We start from the raw sequence: 19,539 nt of genomic DNA, 5'->3' as shown, positions 1-19,539 counted from the left end.
GTTATGTGTTTTTATTCCAGATTATGTCCAAAGTTCATATTGCAAGATAAAAAAAAAAAGGTTGATAAGCCCAAGGGGAAAGGAAAAGTGTTCAATGAAGCTAAAGTGAAGCCCTTTCAAAACTGCCGTGTTGCTTTGGTATGAAGTGAAAAAGTAAACAAAACACAATAAATGGGCAAAAACGATGAAAAAACTAATATTCTTGAGACTTTATATTTTTAGGGAAAAAGTTCAGCTACAATATAAACTTAAATAGTCCGGTTGTTTTAGAAATACGGCTGTATATCTGTCACTGAGACAACGTTCAAAGCGATACTAAATTTGCAATTATCTCTTTGGGCTTTTGAACGGACACGGCAGCGATCTGCTAAACTGAACTAAAACTATTATAAAGTTGACTCATCATTGAATACAAGTTTAGCAGATACGTAATATAACTGAATCCATTATATAATTCAGTCAAAGTAGAAGATGCAAACACCTGCAGAGCACGGTGATGATCAGCTACTGAAATGACCGTTTGCCATTAAATATGTGGCCCAACTAGTCATTGTGGCTCTAAACAACCACGCGGAGTGTTTCTGGTGGGAACCTACCTGTTCTTCTTTGGTGTACAGTTGAAAGCATTGGGCCAGCGAACAGCTCTGAGGCTGGAGGTGCTGCTCCTTCACTTGCCGCACACTTTCAGCATCCGGGATGTATTCATCTTCTGTTCTTTTGAACAGACTGCGAGCAGGAAAACAACAGAAGTCACAAGGCGACCGCAGGGCGATCTATTGCGCATACTGAGACGTGTTCCGAATATTTGGATTTTCCTTATGCAGCAGCATTTTTTGCTGAGCGTGACATTTTTTTTTACATTGCATCTCGTTAAGATTGTGCATGTGTGCCCAATATTTTGGCCAGTGAGTATACTCGGGTCCTACTTACTAGTCTTTTGTTTCCTTGTCCCATTCAACAACAATTTTGACATGAGGCGGCCCTCCGGGACCACAAGACTTGTACGCTCTGAAAATGATCAGACCATATTATTGTTTTATATATTTGCCTTAAAGAATTGCGTGTGCATATTTAATTGTTTTAAATTCCACAATAAATTGCAAATACATTTAATAATTATCATACATTTTTTTTGTTTATTAAAATAAATATTTTTCTATACACCAATGGTAACACCACTTACAATTAAAAAATAAATACATATTTCCTAATAATCTATAAAAACATACTGCTGTTTTGCAATGAACATCAGGTCGAGGCACTATTAAAAGGGAGCAGCACTCCCCCTAGCGGTGATAGACAGCCTTACCGCTCCACAGATGGATGACATAGTGGTTGCTCCTCCTGAGGAAGGAGATATGTGATCCCAACCACCCCAACCACACGTAAAGTGAAGGGCCCAACCTAAAGAGTAAAATGATTATAATTAATAATGCATAATAATGCAGTGTGAATTGTATCTCATACCTGCACAACGGCTCCAGGGCGCAAAATGTGCCGCATCTTCTCCAGTATTTCCTTCTGTAGTACATCCCACGTGACCGTACGCTCCAAGTAGAGTATAAAGGGATTACCAAACCTGAAAACACGTTTAGGCTATATTAAAGGAAATAAAAGTGGCATAAATCATAATTTAATTCCTTCTCCATGTACCTGCGTCCTTGTTGGCCGGCACATGCTCGGTTACACACCAGCAACACCACCTTCTCGTCCTGCCCGCTATTCTTGTTGGGACTTGGGGGCGGAGTCGTGGGCTCCTGGATTTGGGCGGATATCCGGTTGTTTTCTGTGCCGTACTTCAGGTTGTTCTGGTTCAGGTTAGCATGCGGACTCCCTGTATTCAAGGCGAACACAAATAGTGGAAAGTTAGGGTATGTATATGTTTTTTAAGTTAAATTGATAACACAATCAAATTTAAATGTAAGTCAAATTTCTACCGTTTGTCCCGGGGGGAGCCTATCCCAGCTGCATTCGGATTTTAGGAAAATTACTACAAAATAAAAGTATGTGATTGAATTACCGTGTTGACCCCAAAAATATATTTTTTTTTAAATAATCAATATCAAAGACAAAATGTGAAACTAATTACGCAATCTAATTTTAACTAAAGAAAATTACAAAAAACGATTAAACTAATCATGTGTATTTCAATCAATCAATCAATCAATCTTTATTTATATAGCCCTAAATCACAAGTGTCTCAAAGGGCTGCACAAGCCACAACGACATCCTCGGTACAAAGCCCACATACGGGCAAGGAAAAACTCACCCCAGTGGGACGTCGATGTGAATGACTATGAGAAACCTTGGAGAGGACCGCATATGTGGGTAACCCCCCCCCCTCTAGGGGAGACCGAAAGCAATGGATGTCGAGTGGGTCTGACATAATATTGTGAGAGTCCAGTCCATAGTGGATCCAACATAATAGTAAGAGTCCAGTCCATAGTGGGGCCAGCAGGACACCATCCCGAGCGGAGACGGGTCAGCAGCGTAGAGATGTTCCCAGCCGATGCACAGGCGAGCGGTCCACCCCGGGTCCCGACTCTGGACAGCCAGCACTTCATCCATGGCCACCGGACCTGTGCCCCCCCCCCCTCAAGGAAAAGGGGAGCAGAGGAGAAAAGAAAAGAAACGGCAGATCAACTGGTCCAACAGGGGGGCTATTTAAAGGCTAGAGTATACAAATGAGTTTTAAGATGGGACTTAAATTTGAATTATTGTTTAGACCCCAATACTAGGCAACCACTCTTTTGCAAGATCTGTTTTTTTGGGGAAGAAAAACAAATATCAAGGACAAAATGTGAAATCAATAACGTAATTTTACGATGAGGTGGCGACTTGTCCAGGGTGTACCCCGCCTTCCGCCCGAATGCAGCTGAGATAGGCTCCAGCAACCCCCCCCCCGCGCAACCCCGAAAGGGACAAGCGGTAGATAATGGATGGATGGAATTTTAACTAACGGGACAAGCGGTAGAAAATGGATGGAAGGAAAAAATTTTAAAAATGTAAAAACTGAAAATGTGTAATTTCATTATTTTGTTACGAAGGTCCTGAGTTCAATCCCGGGCTCGGGATCTTTCTGTGTGGAGTTCGCATGTTGTCCCCGTGACTGCGTGGGTTCCCTCCGGGTACTCCGGCTTCCTCCCACCTCCAAAGACTTGCACCTGGGGATAGGTTGATTGCAACACTAAATTGGCCCTAGTGTGTGAATGTTGTCTATCTGTGTTGGCCCTGTGATGAGGTGGCGACTTGTCCAGGGTGTACCCCGCCTTCCGCCCGAATGCAGCTGAGATAGGCTCCAGCACCTCCCGCGACCCCGAAAGGGACAAGCGGTAGAAAATGGATGGACCCCAATATAAGACAACCACTCTTTTTCAAGGTCTGTTTTTGATATCAAAATTAAAAAGTGAAACTATCCATCCATCCATTTTCTACCGCTTGTCCTTTTTGGAGTCACAGAGGGTGCTGAATTCGGGCGGAAGGAGTGGTACACCCTGGACAAGTCACCACCTCTTCGCAGGGCCAACACAGATAGACAGACAACATTCACACTCACATTCACACACAGAAAGATCACGAGCCCAGGATCGAACACAGAACCTTCGTATTGTGACGCACATGCTGTAATTTAAATCAAAGAAAAACAATACAAATAAAAATGTGTCATTGAATTATTGTATTGAACCCAAAATGATACGCACAGTCTTTTTCAAGAATTATTTTGTGGAAAAGAATATAAAAATCAAAGGTAAAATGAAAAATTAGTAACCTATTTGAATTCAAAGGCATTTCAAATTACAGAAAATTCTGGCAACAATTAAAAACTACACAATTCAAGACCCATTTTTCGAAAAACAAATCTAAATCAAATACAAAATGTGAAATAAGTTAATAATGCAAACATTATTCAGATAAAAATACACACAAAAACCAAACCTATCCATCCATCTATGTTCTACAGCTTGTCCCTCTCGGGGTCGCGGAGGTGGCTGGAGCCTATCCCAGCTGCATTCACGTGGAAGGCGGGGTACACCCTGGACATGTCGCCACCTCATCGCAGGGCCAACGCAGATAGACAGACAACATTCACACTCGCATTCAACAAAAACAAAACAATTTATTGAATTACAGGCATGTGAGCACTTTAAGAGAAAAAAAAAGAAAACGGACCAAAAAAAGTCAGCATAAAGTGGAGCCACGCAAACACCGAAAGAAGATTTAGAAAATCAAGTCTACATTTCCTGCAATTGGGTGCACACAAAATTTTACCTTTAGATTTATTCTCATCTTCCAACCTCTTTTGGCTGTCTTTTTGACACTTGCATGTCCCATGTACCACAGATGTTTTAGGTTGTTTTTAGTCGATCATTTACAAACAATGTTATCATTGAAAATGTAATGTAAAATTCTATAACATGCATGCAAAGAAAACTATTCCCATTTGGCAACTCTATCCTGTAGCCACGCCCCCTCAAGTAATATTCTTCCTGTGTTGTAACCTCTGTTTAAAGTAAAGTTAAAGTACCAAAGATTGACACACACACTAGGTGTGGTGAAATGTGTCCTCTGCATTTGACCCTTCCCCTTGTTCACCCCCTGGGTGAGGGGAGCAGTGGGCAGCAGCAGTGGCCACGCCCGGGAATCATTTTTGGTGATTCAACCCCCAATTCCAACCCGATCTCAGGGCGGATACTCTAACCACTAGGCCACTGAGTAGGTTTACATTAGTCACGTCAAAAATATACCTACTTGCTGGCTACTAATATATACTCTAGAACTACAACTGGTTCGGAACTAACTGTGTTCGGATTGTAATCATCCAAATATGATTAGCAGCAAAGTGTAAAAACGTTAACGTTGTGGCTCATAGAGCGAACGCAGGTGACAACAAATATGCTCGCTAGGTGATGCTAACTATGTTAACTAGCAAGCTATTTACGGCGCCCCTGATTGTCTCCCTGTCCTGCAACTAATTGAGATGTTTAGGCAAGAGGAACAGGCGAGCGTTAAACAAAGTTTGTTTGTATCTTATTTCATTAAAAAACGCAGAAAGTGATATTTTGACATGACAATGAATGTATAAAAATGCAGATTTCACGTGCCTGCAATTGCCATATTTTTCAAGACCCACTTTTGGAAAAATATCAAAATCAAACACATAATATATATATATATATATATACAGGTAAAAGCCAGTAAATTTGAATATTTTGAAAAACTTGATTTATTTCAGTAATTGCATTCAAAAGGTGTAACTTGTACATTATATTTATTCATTGCACACAGACTGATGCATTCAAATGTTTATTTCATTTAATTTTGATGATTTGAAGTGGCAACAAATGAAAATCCAAAATTCCGTGTGTCACAAAATTAGAATATTACTTAAGGCTAATACAAAAAAGGGATTTTTAGAAATGTTGGCCAACTGAAAAGTATGAAAATGAAAAATATGAGCATGTACAATACTCAATACTTGGTTGGAGCTCCTTTTGCCTCAATTACTGCGTTAATGCGGCGTGGCATGGAGTCGATGAGTTTCTGGCACTGCTCAGGTGTTATGAGAGCCCAGGTTGCTCTGATAGTGGCCTTCAACTCTTCTGCGAAGTTTCCACCATCAGTGATGGTTTGGGGTGCCATGTCATCTGCTGGTGTCGGTCCACTCTGTTTCCTGAGATCCAGGGTCAACGCAGCCGTCTACCAGCAAGTTTTAGAGCACTTCATGCTTCCTGCTGCTGACCTGCTCTATGGAGATGGAGATTTCAAGTTCCAACAGGACTTGGCGCCTGCACACAGCGCAAAATCTAGCCGTGCCTGGTTTACGGACCATGGTATTTCTGTTCTAAATTGGCCCGCCAACTCCCCTGACCTTAGCCCCATAGAAAATCTGTGGGGTATTGTGAAAAGGAAGATGCAGAATGCCAGACCCAAAAACGCAGAAGAGTTGAAGGCCACTATCAGAGCAACCTGGGCTCTCATAACACCTGAGCAGTGCCAGAAACTCATCGACTCCATGCCACGCCGCATTAACGCAGTAATTGAGGCAAAAGGAGCTCCAACCAAGTATTGAGTATTGTACATGCTCATATTTTTAATTTTCATACTTTTCAGTTCGCCAACATTTCTAAAAATCCCTTTTTTGTATTAGCCTTAAGTAATATTCTAATTTTGTGACACACAGAATTTTGGATTTTCATTTGTTGCCACTTCAAATCATCAAAATTAAATGAAATAAACATTTGAATGCATCAGTCTGTGTGCAATGAATAAATATAATGTACAAGTTACACCTTTTGAATGCAATTACTGAAATAAATCAAGTTTTTCAAAATATTCTAATTTACTGGCTTTTACCTGTATATATACAGTATTTAAACAATGTTTTCCATGATCAGTGAAATAAAAATGGTTGCTTGGAATTAAAAAAAAATTATAATTCTTATTTGACATAAAGGGTATTTAAGACTCTTTTTTTTTAACCATCTCATAATCGGGTTAATACAGTAAATACAAATAATTAAAACTACGATTAAGAGGGGTTCCAGATAATTTGAGAAAAAAAATATCAATAAATGTCTTTTTTAGCATTTTAAGTTTCCCTTCTGTTATTTTCTTATTTTACTATTATCTTATTACATTTTATTTCATGAAAAATGTAATTCATTAAACTGTTTATCATATTTCCACTAACTGTACTGTTGAATTTAATACCACTTTGACTTGTATTAGAACAAATAGGTGTACCTAATGAAGTGTCTAGTGAGTGCCAATTCTAATTGGGCCTCCTGCAAGTATGATCTAAACCAGGGGTGTCAAACTCATTTTAGATCGAGGGCCACATGGAGAAAAATCTACTCCCAAGTAGTTCGTTTAAAAATAGAACAAGCACATTCTGAAATTGTACAAATGATAATGTTGTTAGGTTGTTTTTTTTTTACAATTACCTGTTGCGGTTAATATTATTCTATCTTTATTTGTCGTTATTTATATTTCCTAAATAAATTATGTGATCATGTTCATCAGTCAACTCATTGCTGTTAATTTACAATCTATCAAGATAAAAAAAATCATATCAAAATCAAATTACAGTATGTTATTTATGTTGTTTGATCATTTTCCTCGAATGATCATGTGGTTTATTTTCTAAATATGTAGCATCATCTACAAAGATGCAAAGAATTGCTATTGCGACATCTAGTGGTCATTTTTATACCAGCAAACTCATCCCGCGGGCCGGGTAAAACCTGTTCGTTTGACACCATTGATCTAAACAAAGAGGATGTAGTACCGCCTCTCTTCGAGCGGATCTGTTCGGGCCTGAAGAGCTCGGGCGTCTCAAACGCAAAGATGGAGTCGCTCTCCTGAATGATCTCGAGGTCGTCGTCGTCGTCGCAGAAGGAGCGATGGAAGCCGTCGTAGTACATCTCCGTGAGGACGATCTGAGGCAAGATGTTGAAGTTCAATCCCTACATGGATTCAAAACAGCTCCAAAGGAGGAGGTACCTGTTGGGCGGGGATTTTGGTCTCTTGGGCCACAGCTTGCCTCAGCCTGGACACGGTACCTGACAGGGGCACGGCCACGCCCACTCTCATACAGTGGGAGCACTTGCCCTGGTACACCACTGTTACATACAAGGGCCTAGCCAAGGAATAAATAGATACGTCAAAGATAGACATCCTCCTCTAATTTTAGCATCGTCTTGGTCTCTGTGTAACGCTGGCTCACCGTGTGTGAGGCACCGGGATTGGCAGTGAGATGCAGAGGAAAGGATCAAAGGTGTTGCTCTGTTTCTGGCAGTGAGGACACGTCAGGGAGGATCTGTGCGGAAACACCATCAAAGCCATGGAACTCGCCATTTTTAAAGGGGAACAATGGACATTTGAAAAATATCTACAAAGCTGTCTAGGCATTGAACATTATTTTAAAAAGGCATGCCTTAAAAAAGACACCTGTGTCAAGAAGGTACAAAAAAATACCAAACCTACGTAAGTAAACATAAGAAAAGTCAAGAAGGACGAATAAGGCAAATGTAAAATAAGTCACAATAAACGAAGAATTTGCATGTGACAAATCAAGACATGATAACACTAATTACTGTGTAAAATAGTCTATAAGAAGACAAGACCAACCAATGAATGTAAATATAAGACTCATCACTATATGTTAGAACCGATAGGTCGGGCAAAGGCTTACACAAGTCATAGTAAAAGTGCCAAGATTAAATAAGATGAGACTTTTCAGGGAAAGTAAAGCTAAGACAAGTCAATCGATGATATTTCAACATAAGTCAAAATAAGCAAAGTCAAAAATAGTCACTACAGCAAAAAATGTGTTACCTAGCCTGTTCAACCAAATTGTTTTGGGGGACACATTTCCATAAAGCTAAGGACCGGGGACCAAGACTTCTCCCTTCATTCCAATTCGTATTTTGTATAGCCCAGAGAACCAGTGTCCTCTACAGTAGACATTTGATTTTGGGTCTATTTATTTTGTCCGAGTTACAGAAGCGCTCTGCTGTTTTTAATCAATCAAACAATTGATCAATCAAATTGTATTTGTACAGCATTGTTCATACATATAGAATGTAGCACAAAGTACTTTACATTTAAAAGCATTTAAAAAACAAACAGTCAGTCAGTTCCCCCCCCTCCCCCCGAACCCAAACCCAAACCACCATTTCCCTCTACGACACATATAAACACATAATAAAAGTCATGTAAAAACATATGTGGCAGAGTACAGAGGAACCAGGTGAGAAAACACAATTTTACATGATGATGGACCAAAACCACAATGACTCTGACCCAGGGAACACAGCGAGGAACCCATGAGCCAGAGCCACAGCACATCAGAGCCCCCAGTGCAGAAGGCTCCCGCTGAGGAAATGCTGGAAATAACGACAATATAGGAGGATACGATAAAATAAATAAAATATATTAATATGATGCAATAACATTTGTAAAATGTATCAATATTACATAAACATGTAGGTAAAACTGGATACAATTAAATAACTAGATGTGGTATAGAAAAGCTAATAAATACAAGAAAAATAAAGCGTTAAAAATATAATTAAATTATAAGATGAATAGGAATAATAATTAAAGACCAAGTTAAAAAAGTAGGTCTCGAGCCTGTTTTAAAAAAATGTAACATGCTCTGCAGGCTTGAAGACCTCCGGCAGGTTGTTTCACAAATGGGGGACATAATATTGGAAAGAGGCCTCTCCGTGGGTGTGAATCTGGACGTTTTGAATAGTAGACCGCGAGGGGCTCATATGCTAAAGGACCAAAATGTGAGAGTCTTACAAGTTTTTTGATCGGAACTTGCTGGCCACCAGATGAATAGCCCAAACGATGAAAAAGAGAGGACCTAAAATAGAACCTTGAGGAACACCACAAGTATAAATAAAGAAGTTGAACAAATTACTACTGACTGCATCTAAAATAAACAAGCTACAGCAACAGTAATGAAAAAACATTGTAACTACCAAAAAGGAGAAGACGTAAAGGGGTGCCTTGAGGAACACCTCAGTTGTGTAAATCACAAGTTTGAGCCCAAGTGTTCTAATAAATGTCAACGCAAGGATCTGCCAATGTGATTATAGTGCTCCAAGTTCCTCTATACAACAGGAGCACTCTAGTGTTTTCAGAAATTTCCTGCAAAAATGTTTGTCTCCCAAGTTTTGAACTGAACTCAGGGGCCGGTATGGTCTCATTCCCAGACCAGATTGGCCCGCCAGTTGGATAGCACTGCACTATAGGATTGTCAAGCTAGATCAAATACAATATAAGATGAGCTAGACCAAGGAAATTCGACATAGATTATGCTAATGTTAGTTTCAAATCAAATCAAATAAGAAAAAGACAAGAAGGGTGCGTACATGTCAACAAACAACACTCAAGATAATAGAAAACGGTATAAACTAAGAAAATACGACAAGATAATATATGTCAAGCTACCGGTATATAAGTCTGTATAAATCAATCTACATGAGTCAGTGTCAAATAAGAAAAAAGTAGGACATGTTTAAATGAGATATCAACACAAGTTGATGTCACATATGTCAATAAAGTATAAAAAGGTTTACATAAGATGTGATAAGATAGTCAAGACAATACAAAAGGAAAGGAAGTAAAACAAGTCTATGTAAGATATCAACGTATCATCACGGTCAAGATTAAATAAGATGAAGCATAAGTGAAGATAAAATGCCAATTTAAGTCAACATTTAATATGTTGACACATTACAAGTCATGACAGGCTACGACTGAAAGGAGAAAGTAAAGATAAGACAATTCGCTATAAGATCAGGTCAAGGTCAATACAGTATGTTTACATAAAAAAGTAATAGTGTTAGATAAGTAAATAGGAAATAAGTCAAGATATGATGGGCCAAACCAAATAAAGTGAATACAAGATAGATCTGTATAAGAAAATATTAAGATATATCTAGATTTGTCATTAATTATATAATAGAACGAGACATCATGAGGAAAGTGAGGCAAGCCAATACAAGAGAAGTTGATATCAGTGTACAAACCCTGTTTCCATATGAGTTGGGAAATTGTGTTTGATGTCAATATAAACGGAATACAATGATTTGCAAATCCTTTTCAACCCATATTCAAACAAATGCACTACAAAGACAAGATGTTTTTTTTTTTTGCAAATAATAATTAACTTAGAATTTCATGGCTGCAACACGTGCCAAAGTAGTTGGGAAAGGGCATGTTCACCACTGTGTTACATGGCCTTTCCTTTTAACAACACTCAGTAAACGTTTGGGAACTGAGGAGACACATTTTTTAAGCTTCACAGGTGGAATTATTTCCCATTCTTGCTTGAAGTACAGCTTAAGTTGTTCAACAGTCCGGGGGTCTCTGTTGTGGTATTTTAGGCTTCATAATGCGCCACACATTTTCAATGGGAGACAGGTCTGGAGTACAGGCAGGCCAGTCTAGTACCCGCACTCTTTTACTATGAAGCCACGTTGCTGTAACACGTGGCTTGGCATTGTCTTGCTGAAATAAGCAGGGGTGTCCATGGTAACGTTGCTTGGATGGCAATATATGTTGCTCCAAAACCTGTATGTACCTTTCAGCATTAATGGTGCCTTCACAGATGTGTAAGTTACCCATGTCTTGGGCACTAATACACCCCCATACCATCACAGATGCTGGCTTTTCAACTTTGCGTCTATAACAATCCGGATGGTTCTTTTTCTCTTTGGTCCGGAGGACACGACGTCCACAGTTTTCGAAAACAATTTGAAAGTTGGACTCGTCAGACCACAGAACACTTTTCCACTTTGTATCAGTCCATCTTAGATGAGCTCAGGCCCAGCGAAGCCGACGGCGTTTCTGGGTGTTGTTGATAAACGGTTTTCGCCTTGCATAGGAGAGTTTTAACTTGCACTCACAGATGTAGCGACCAACTGTAGTCACTGACAGTGGGTTTCTGAAGTGTTCCTGAGCCCATGTGGTGATATCCTTTACACGCTGATGTCGCTTGTTGATGCAATACAGCCTGAGGGATCGAAGGTCACAGGCTTAGCTGCTTACGTGCAGTGATTTCTCCAGATTCTCTTAGCCCTTTGATGATATTACAAACCGTAGATGGTGAAATCCCTAAATACCTTGCAATAGCTGGTTGAGAAAGGTTTTTCTTAAACTGTTCAACAATTTGCTCACGCTTTTGTTGACAAAGTGGTGACCCTCGCCCCATCCTTGTTTGTGAATGACTGAGCATTTCATGGAATCTACTTTTATACCCAACCATGGCACCCACCTGTTCCCAATTTGCCTGTTCCCCTGTGGGATGTTCCAAATAAGTGTTTGATGAGCATTCCTCAACTTTATCAGTATTTATTGCCACCTTTCCCAACTTCTTTGTCACGTGTTGCTGGCATCAAATTCTAAAGTTAATGATTATTTGCAAAAAAAAAAAAAAAAATGTGGGTTGAAAATGATTTGCAAATCATTGTATTCCGTTTATATTTACATCTAACACAATTTCCCAACATTCCAGCAAGAGAACACCCGCCAAGCTATTAACACCAGGGGCGGCGTGGAAGATGGAAGTGGACCTGGGCAGGCAGCTCCAGTTCCCACAGGAGATATGCAGCACCACCTTAAGACCAGATGTTGTGCTGTGGTCTGCAGCTCTGAAGTCAGTAGTACTGATTGAGCTGACAGTGCCATGGGAGGAGGGACTGGAAGCTGCCTACGAGAGAAAGAAGGCAAAGTATGCAGACCTGGTCGCGGACTGCAGAGAAAGTGGATGGAGGGTGAGACTGTATCCAGTGGAGGTGGGAGCCAGAGGCTTTGTGGGCAGATCAACATCACGTCTGCTCAAGGACCTGGGACTACGTGGAGCCACCCTGAGCAGATCCACCAAGGAGCTCTCAGAAGTAGCAGAAAAAGCTAGCCACTGGCTCTGGCTCAAACGACGCGACAAGGCTTGAGGAGCAGTATCCAAGTAGGTTTTGCTGCAGGTGGTGTCAGGGAGACGTCCCTGTTCACTGCCCCGCCACCGGGAGATGTTCTGGGCTAAGGGGCGAAACATCAATGAGAGGTGGTCCCCAGCTGAAGACCCTGCAGCAAAACCTTTTCTGGTATGCGGTCAGGTTTAGGCCTGCCTCAGGGAAGGGGACGTCCCTGCCATGCACAGTCCACCACAGGCACCGGTGGAGGTGCGACAGGCCTAAGGCCCAGCGGCAAGACCACCTTGCTGTAATTAAAATGCTCATATGGAAACGGGGTTTGTACATCAAATAAGTCATGACTATGTACTCTAAGAATAGGTTAATATAAGAGATGGTAAGTAAGATTATACATCCCAAGATTTTGAGCAGTGGGTCAGTAGCTCGTATTTGCACAGAAATACATCAAGTCGTGCATTATTTGACAAACGTATATTACTACAGTCAAATATATAAAAAAAGAGGAACACAATCAGTCCCACAGGGCGGCGCAGCTTATATATGGTCAGTGTGTGTTGGTCACATACAAACACACACATTGTGCTAACCTGTATTGTGCCTGGAAAAGCTCCTGCACAAAAGAGCCAGGCGTTGGCAACGGAGATCCTTCAGGAGCATTTTCATTTTCGACTGGAGGCTGCAAACACAAAAACAACACAACTTAAGACAGCGCATGCATAATGAATGTCAGCTACCGTCTTGCCGTTTACCGTCCTGGGGGGTCGCACGTCAGGGTGGATGATGTTGTTGAGGTCCTCGTGAACTCGATCCAGCAACCACAGGAGAAACTCCTGGGCGTCATGCTGCGAGTTCCCCTTGAACTGAAGAGCACTTTTTGACACCACGTTCTGCAAATAGTTGGATTCTTTTAGAGGATAGAAGTGAAATGCCACCTTGCTCATGTAATATTTGTCATGGTGGATGAGGAGCAAGGACACAAATGACAGTTGGCTGACGACACAACTAAAGTCACCTCTGCTCACTTGTCATGAAAGCTACTTACCCCATGAGACCTGGAGTCTACACTACAGACTCTCATACTGTACATACTGTACATGTGTGCTCTGATTATCACCCCGTAAAGAATGAGGATGCTAGCTGGATCACAGTGAAACGGCTTTAAGTCAGCACCATGAACAGAACACCAGCTATTTACAGGGCAGGAAATGAATTAAAACAAAATACATTCATTTTCGACCACTTTTTCAGTTTCGGGAAGCTAGAACCTATCCCAGCCAACTAAGAAAAAATAGATACAACAAAAAATGATACATATAAATATGTTTTTAATTTTGAATGATAAGAAAATAATTACAATAAAATATTGTAAGATGCTGGAACCTATCCCAGCTCATGTAGGTAAGAAGGCAGACTCACCATGAATATGCCACAAGTCAATACCAGGACATGAATTGAATCAATTAAATTACATTTCTACCACTCCAGTACTTGTTCAAGTTTGCCGAGAGTTGGGAGCTAGAACCTATCCCAGCCAACTAAGACAAAATAGATGCAACAAAAATAATACATACATATTTGTTTTTAATTTTGAATAATAAGAAAATAATTACAATACAATATTGTAAGATGCTGGAACCTATCCCAGCTCATGTAGGTAAGAAGGCAGACTCACCATGAATATGCCACAAGTCAATACCAGGACATGAATTGAATCAATTAAATTACATTTCTACCACTCCAGTACTTGTTCAAGTTTGCCGAGAGTTGGGAGCTAGAACCTATACCAGCCAACTAAGACAAAATAGATGCAACAAAAATAATACATACATATTTGTTTTTAATTTTGAATAATAAGAAAATAATTACAATAAAATATTGTAAGACGCTGGAACCTATCCCAGCTCATCTAGGGAAGAAGGCAGACTCACCGTGAATATGCCACAAGTCAATACCAGGACATGAATCAAATCAATTAAATTACATTTCTGCCACTACAGTACTTGTTCAGGTTTGCCAAGAGTTGGGAGCTAGAACCTATCCCAGCCAACTAAGACAAATTAGATATAACAAAAATAATACACACATATATGTGTTTAATTTTGAATAATAAGAAAATAATTACAATACAATATTGTAAGACGCTGGAACCTATCCCAGCTCATCTAGGTAAGAAGGCAGACTCACCATGAATATGCCACAAGTCAATACCAGGACATGAATCAAATCAATTAAATTACATTTCTGCCACTACAGTACTTGTTCAGGTTTGCCAAGAGTTGGGAGCTAGAACCTATCCCAGCCAACTAAGACAAATTAGATATAACAAAAATAATACACACATATATGTGTTTAATTTTGAATAATAAGAAAATAATTACAATACAATATTGTAAGACGCTGGAACCTATCCCAGCTCATCTAGGTAAGAAGGCAGACTCACCATGAATATGCCACAAGTCAATACCAGGACATGAATCGAATCAATTAAATTACATTTCTGCCACTACAGTACTTGTTCAGGTTTGCCAAGAGTTGGGAGCTAGAACCTATCCCAGCCAACTAAGACAAATTAGATACAACAAAAATAATACACACATATATGTGTTTAATTTTGAATAATAAGAAAATAATTACAATACAATATTGTAAGACGCTGGAACCTATCCCAGCTCATCTAGGTAAGAAGGCAGACTCACCATGAATATGCCACAAGTCAATACCAGGACATGAATCGAATCAATTAAATTACATTCCTACCACTACAGTACTTGTTCAAGTTTGCCAATAGTTGGGAGCCAGAACCTATCCCAGCTAACTAAGGCAAAATAAATGTAACAAAATGTTAAGTACATCCGATTTTTTTTTTTGGAGTGGTTAACTTACACTTCATCCATCCATCCATTTTCTACCGCTTATTCCCTTTGGGGTCACGGGGGGCGCTGGAGCCTATCTCAGCTACAATCGGGCGAAAGGCGGGGTACACCCTGGACAAGTAACTTACACTTCAGTGATAGCAAAATAAAATATAGAAGAAAGCTGGAATCTATCCCAGTTAATTACTGAAACAAATCAATTACAATAAATAACATTTCTACAACTTATCCAGTTGTAGAAATGTTCACAGGGAGCTAGAGCTAGAAGTTAGAACCTATCCCAGCTAACTAAGACAAAATAAAAGCAGGAAATATATTAAATACATCACATCTTTCGGGTGATTTACTTACTTTTAATGCTAACAAATTAATAACAAAATATGCCAGAAAGCTGGAGCCTATCCCAGCTGATTTAGGGAAGAAAGCACACCCAGCATGAATGCATGTATATCACCCCAGTCAATACCAAGACATAAAATTATTCAATTACAGTAAATGATATGACTTATCCCTGTTTGAGTTTGCCGGGAGATAGAACCTATCCCAGCTGTTTATGGCGAAATGAATATTATAGAAATATTAAATACATACATTTTTGGGAAGCAGGTTACTTCATTTTAAATGATAACAAAATAAGTATGATAATACAATGTTGCAGGAGCCAGAACCTATCCCAGCTAACTAAGGCAATATAAATGTAACAAAATGTAAAGTGCATCCAATTTTTTTTTTTGGAGTGGTTTACTTACATTTTAGTGATATTAAAATAAAATATAGAAGAAAGCTGGAATCTATGCCAGTTGATTACTGTAATAAATCAATTACAGTAAATTTAATTTCTACAACTTATCCAGTTTAAGTTCGCCGGGAGCTAGAAGTTAGAACCTATCCCAGCTAACTAAGGCAAAATAAATGCAAGAAATATATTAAATACATCACATCTTTCGGGTGATTTACTTACTTTTTAATGCTAACAAATTAATGACAAAATATGGTAGAAAGCTGGAGCCTATCCCAGCATGATCGCATGTATATCACCCCACTCAATACCAGGACATACAATTATTATCCCTGTTCAAGTTTGCCGTGAGATAGAACCTATCCCAGCTGACTATGGCAAAATTAATATTATAGAAATATTAAATAGACACATTTTGGGGAGCAGGTTAGTCCATTTTAAATAACAAAATAAGTATGATAACAAAATGTTGCAGGAGGCTGGAACCTATCCCAGCTATTTAGGGAGAACGCAGACTCACCATGAAGAAACCACCAGGACATGACATAAATCACTTAAATTAAATGTGTACCATTTGTTTAAATTTGCTGAAAGTTAGAACCTATTCCAACTGACTAAAACAAAATAAATGATTTTTTTTATTTTTTTTACTTTTTAATGGTGACAAATTAATAATGGCAGAAAGCTGGAGCCTGGCCCAGTTCATGTCAGTCAAAAGGCAGACAGAATAACGTGACATACAATAAAAACAATACGTTTTGCCGCTTATCCTGTTCAAATTTGCAAAGTGCTAGAACCGACTAAAGCGAAATAAATGTGACAAAAATATTGAATATATCAATATTTTGGGTGCTTTACTTACTTCTTAATCATAACAAAATATGGCAGAAAGCCTGATCCTGTTCAAGTTTGCAAGGGAGCTAGAACCTATCCCACCTGACTGGGGCAACATGAATACAATCATATACAAAATAAATCAATGATCTTATTACTTCATGGGTAAACATTGCAGAAAGCTGGAGCTCATCACAGTTGACTTGCCCTAAGATAAGGCAGATGCACCATGAATAGAACATGAGTTACTCACATGGCAGGAAATACATCACAACACAAAATGCAGCAATTTTCTACCACTTATCTTGTTCAGAGTTGCAGGCAGCTAGAACCTATCCCAGCGGACTTAGGCAAAAATGAAAACAGTACACTAAAACTATTAAATATATAATTTGGAGATAAAGGGGGAAGTTACTTACATATACTTACCAATGATAACAAAATGATAAAATATTGCAGAAGGCTGGAGCCCATCCTAGCTAATTTTAGCAGAGAGACAGACTTGCCATGAATAAAATAGGATGCCAGTCAATCGCAGGGTATTTCATAAAATTTAAAAAAAAAAATGTTCCACTTAGCAGGAAATACATCACAACACAAAATGCAGCAATTTTCTACCACTTATCTTGTTCAGAGTTGCAGGGAGCTAGAACCTATCCCAGCTGTCTTAAACAAAAATGAAAACAGTACACTAAAACTATTAAATATATAATTTGAAGATAGAGGGGGAAGTTAGTTATTTAGTTATTTCATAAAATTAAAAAAAAAAAATAGATTTTCTTCCACTTATATCTTATTGAATGGCAGGGAGCGAGAACCTATTCCAGCGGACTCAGGTAAAATAAATAAAACAACATCCATCCATCCATTTTCTACCGCTTGTCCCTTTCGGAGTCGCAGAGAGGACTGGGGCCTCTCCCAGCTGCACGAAAATACTCAATAAATACATTTTGGGATATTACTTTGTATTGTGTAAATGTGAATGTGAATGGTTGCTTGTCAATATGTGCCTTGCCAGAGAACACTGCTGGGATAGGCTCTAGCTTACCTGTTACCATAATGAGGACAAGCTAAAAAAAAAACAGATGCCTTACTTCATTGTACAATACTGCAGAAAGCTGGAGCCTATCCTAACAGACTTATGAACAGGACATGAGTTAATCACAGGGCATGAAATACAATTTAAAAGAACAACACAACCATTGCAGATCGTTGGAACCTATCCCAGCTGATTCAAAACATAGGAAGGATGCCAGTCAATCACAAGGCATACAGTAAAGCATGTATTTTATTGCATTTAACTTTGTTCTTATGTCTTTAAATGTAGTCAAACCTGATTGTGATTGTGAATTGCTGCCTCATCGCACATATTTAGAGGCTGTCGCTCGAGACAGAATAGATCTAAACCCAGTCAGACATTTATATTCTGGCTGGCAAACAACAAAAAAAAAAAATAGGAACACTTTTAAGAAGAGGCAATGTGTTCATTTCCGCTCCTCTCTCCCCTCAAGTAAGCCTTTCTAAAAAGACCTCCAGTTTTTGGAAAAAAAAAAAAAAAAAACATTGGGACAAATATTACCTAGAACTACACTCACTGGTGGAATATGAGAGGCACAAAGATTATACAGACACATGAGCAGTCACTCGGACACCGGAAACACGTATAAACTGCTGACATGTGAAAAGTTATAAATAGAAAGTGCTTTTTATTGTGTGAATGCTAAGTTGCTATAGCAATCATTTGGTGTTTTTATTTTTATTTTTTTATTTTATATTACCAATTTTGGTTTTCAGTGGTAACATTTATGCAATATTTTGAACGAACTGTAACAACTATTATATTATTGCAGGCTTGACTAAGCCATGCAGTAATAATTAGCAACAATATTGATTTGATGCAAATTCAGCAAACTTTTTAAAAATGTGATTAGAATTGGAGTCCATCCATCCGTCCATTTTCTACCGCTTGTCCCTTTTGGGGGTCCAATTTGGTCCCGAGGGTAATGAGTGTAAGTTGAAATACAATGTAATTTAATATAAAAAAATCTGTAAATTGACGGAGGCAGATAATTACATACATCCATATTTGTGTGTTACTTCTTTTAAACCATAGTCATAGTACAAAACAGCTAGTGTTCTTTATTTGTTATCTTTTGGTTGTCTGCAAATACTGTGTGCCTACTTTTGAGAATGTGAAGGGGGGAGATCTTCTCTGCTTCTCGTCTAAAACCGACTTTAGATAATAAACAAAAGGGACCTGGAGTGAGCTGGGAGAAAGGGGGAGTAGTAATAAATTATTTCTCTTATCTTTCCCTTTGCCCAGCTGTGGAGAAAGGGACAAGGAGGGTGGGGGCAAGAGAGACGAGATAAAAGAAGAAGTTTTGCCGTATGAAAAGTTAGACCAATTTAGCTGTGCGAGTGAGCGCTTCTGTACGGGATTTGGTCTCAAGTTTATTTCCAAAGGCTTTGGAAATAAAATTACAAAATACCTATTCTGTCTCTGGTGGTTCTTCTACTCAGCTTTATGTGTCATAGAAGAGCTTGGGAGTGACCAGCAACTTGAATTCCCTGGGAGGAACAACTGGTCCGAACGCAACAAAACAAAACAACAAAATTCTTTCAATCAATCAATTTTGTGGCCCTCCAC

The 19,539-nt window shown here is 39.1% G+C and overlaps 1 protein-coding gene across 1 annotated transcript in view; it reads right to left on the bottom strand.

Moving 5' to 3' along the window:
• LOC133610921 (ubiquitin carboxyl-terminal hydrolase 31-like) overlaps positions 1-19,539 on the bottom strand; it is a 34,315-nt gene that overhangs the window by 9,849 nt on the left and 4,927 nt on the right. The window contains exons 2-11 of the mRNA XM_061967689.2: positions 13,196-13,333; positions 13,034-13,122; positions 7,727-7,819; positions 7,504-7,639; positions 7,289-7,439; positions 1,654-1,834; positions 1,468-1,579; positions 1,310-1,404; positions 931-1,008; positions 597-726 (exon numbers count right to left, since the gene is read on the bottom strand). Coding sequence (XP_061823673.1) covers positions 597-726; positions 931-1,008; positions 1,310-1,404; positions 1,468-1,579; positions 1,654-1,834; positions 7,289-7,439; positions 7,504-7,639; positions 7,727-7,819; positions 13,034-13,122; positions 13,196-13,333 — 1,203 coding nt within the window. The remainder of the gene's footprint in view (positions 1-596; positions 727-930; positions 1,009-1,309; positions 1,405-1,467; positions 1,580-1,653; positions 1,835-7,288; positions 7,440-7,503; positions 7,640-7,726; positions 7,820-13,033; positions 13,123-13,195; positions 13,334-19,539) is intronic.

The sequence above is a fragment of the Nerophis lumbriciformis genome, linkage group LG11, assembly GCF_033978685.3.
Source record: "Nerophis lumbriciformis linkage group LG11, RoL_Nlum_v2.1, whole genome shotgun sequence".
Lineage (NCBI taxonomy): Eukaryota > Metazoa > Chordata > Actinopteri > Syngnathiformes > Syngnathidae > Nerophis > Nerophis lumbriciformis.
This window is presented reverse-complemented; position numbering and strand designations above follow the sequence as displayed.